The sequence below is a fragment of the Pygoscelis adeliae genome, unplaced genomic scaffold, assembly GCF_000699105.1.
Source record: "Pygoscelis adeliae isolate BGI_AS28 unplaced genomic scaffold, ASM69910v1 Scaffold316, whole genome shotgun sequence".
NCBI lineage: Eukaryota > Metazoa > Chordata > Aves > Sphenisciformes > Spheniscidae > Pygoscelis > Pygoscelis adeliae.
In genome coordinates, this window is record NW_008824905.1 from 441,154 (window position 1) to 442,709 (window position 1,556).

General features: G+C 47.2%; 1 protein-coding gene across 1 annotated transcript in view; it reads left to right on the forward strand.

Annotated features, from left to right (window-relative positions):
* The window catches only part of LOC103917710 (alpha-fetoprotein-like), a 12,920-nt gene extending 11,932 nt beyond the window's left edge, over nt 1–988 (forward strand). The window contains 1 exon segment of the mRNA XM_009324896.1: nt 764–988. Coding sequence (XP_009323171.1) covers nt 764–988 — 225 coding nt within the window.
* The last annotated feature ends 568 nt before the right edge of the window (nt 989–1,556 follow it).

The window sequence follows — 1,556 nt, forward strand, 5'->3', positions numbered from 1 at the left end:
CTTCAGAGCTCCTTTTCTTCCCTCTCACGCTTGTCACAGTTTCTTCCGCCACCTGGTTCAACCTATATTTACCTGCCTTTGGTTAGAAGAAAGTCATTTTCAGAGGTGGGTAGCTGCGCTGGTATTCGACCAGAACGGAGGCAATAGGCATCCAAAGTTAGGTATGATAAACGCCCTCCCACCATCCTTCCCGGGAACTGCACAAGGCACTGCATAAAAAGATATGTTCTTCTGTTCCAGAAGAACAAGGAAGCTACTGCCTAAAGTCCTGCATGAGCTTTATGACTTAATTACGGCTCGTTTCACAGAACGGGAAAGCCCATGCATTTTTCCTTACCCCACGCACACCTTCAGTCTCCGAAAAGCTCTGGTGTTTGGTTGCCTCGGTCAGAGAAAACTTGCATGCTCGTCCCTCGCCCCACCCCACTGTCGCTGCAAGAACAAAAAACCTCTTTGGCCCTTAACTTGTGGTGTGGTGAACCCACACTGTCCTGGACGCTCTGGAAAGGCGCACAACACAGAAACCATCAGAGTGGTTTATTTGTGGATATTCTGGTGGAGCAACTCCAGAAATGAGCGTTGATATTTTATTGCACAGGGGCACGGGGCGCACCTTTGCTCCCTGCTGCAAATACGTATCTGGGTGCTGAATAAAAACGAAAGAGCTGTAGAAAGGAAGCGGGCAGTAACACAACAGGGACTTGGCAGGACTAGCGTTTGAGAAATGCTTCGTAAGCCGTGTGCTCACCTCCCAGCTTCACAGGGCTTGCTTCGCTTTTCTTGCAGAATGCTGATCAACCTCATCAAATACAAGCCCCAGATCACCCAGGAACAGCTGACCTCCGTCACGGCGGCCTTTACTGCCATGAGGGAACAGTGCTGCAAGGAAGAGAACCGTGAGGCGTGTTTTGTGAAAGAGGTATCATTTCTGTTTTCACCCATACGTTCTGAATCAGAACGGAAACATGGAGTATACGCAAAAGCGTAAATTTCTCCATTAAGCAGCAAAACCAAAGCCTGATTAGGCAGAATTCCTGCAGTTACATTTCCGAAGACAAACTTCATTGCCTGCCCAAGTAGATACGTGTGCCAGTTGAATGATCACTAGAGAACTTATCTGATTAGTCTTGTGTTTATGTGCAGCAATTTACAGGTACAGAGCTCAGCTACAGCTGTTGCTTCCGGGGAGTCACTGGGACTTGCACTGTTGAAGGGTACGGGCGAAGATCTTTCCCTGGCTAACAGTTCTTAACCGAATTTCTCTTGAGAAGTTCCTCTGCAATAGGGAGAGAAAAGAGATATTCAAATTTTAGGTCAAAGCATTTTCCCCGTTAATTCTCCCTACTTCTGTTTTCCTCTTGTCTTTCCTATGTTATTTTAGCTCGCTGAACTTCATGCTGCAAAGCTGCTTTGGCTTCTCTTTACCCTCCGGTAAAGCCGCTTTTGCCTACTTCTCATCTCTCGGTCTTCGACACGTTCCTTAACTGAACTTTAACAAACCATCCAAACCCTTGAGCCTTGCTCTCTCTTTTCCTAAGTCTTTGCCTTGCTTCGCC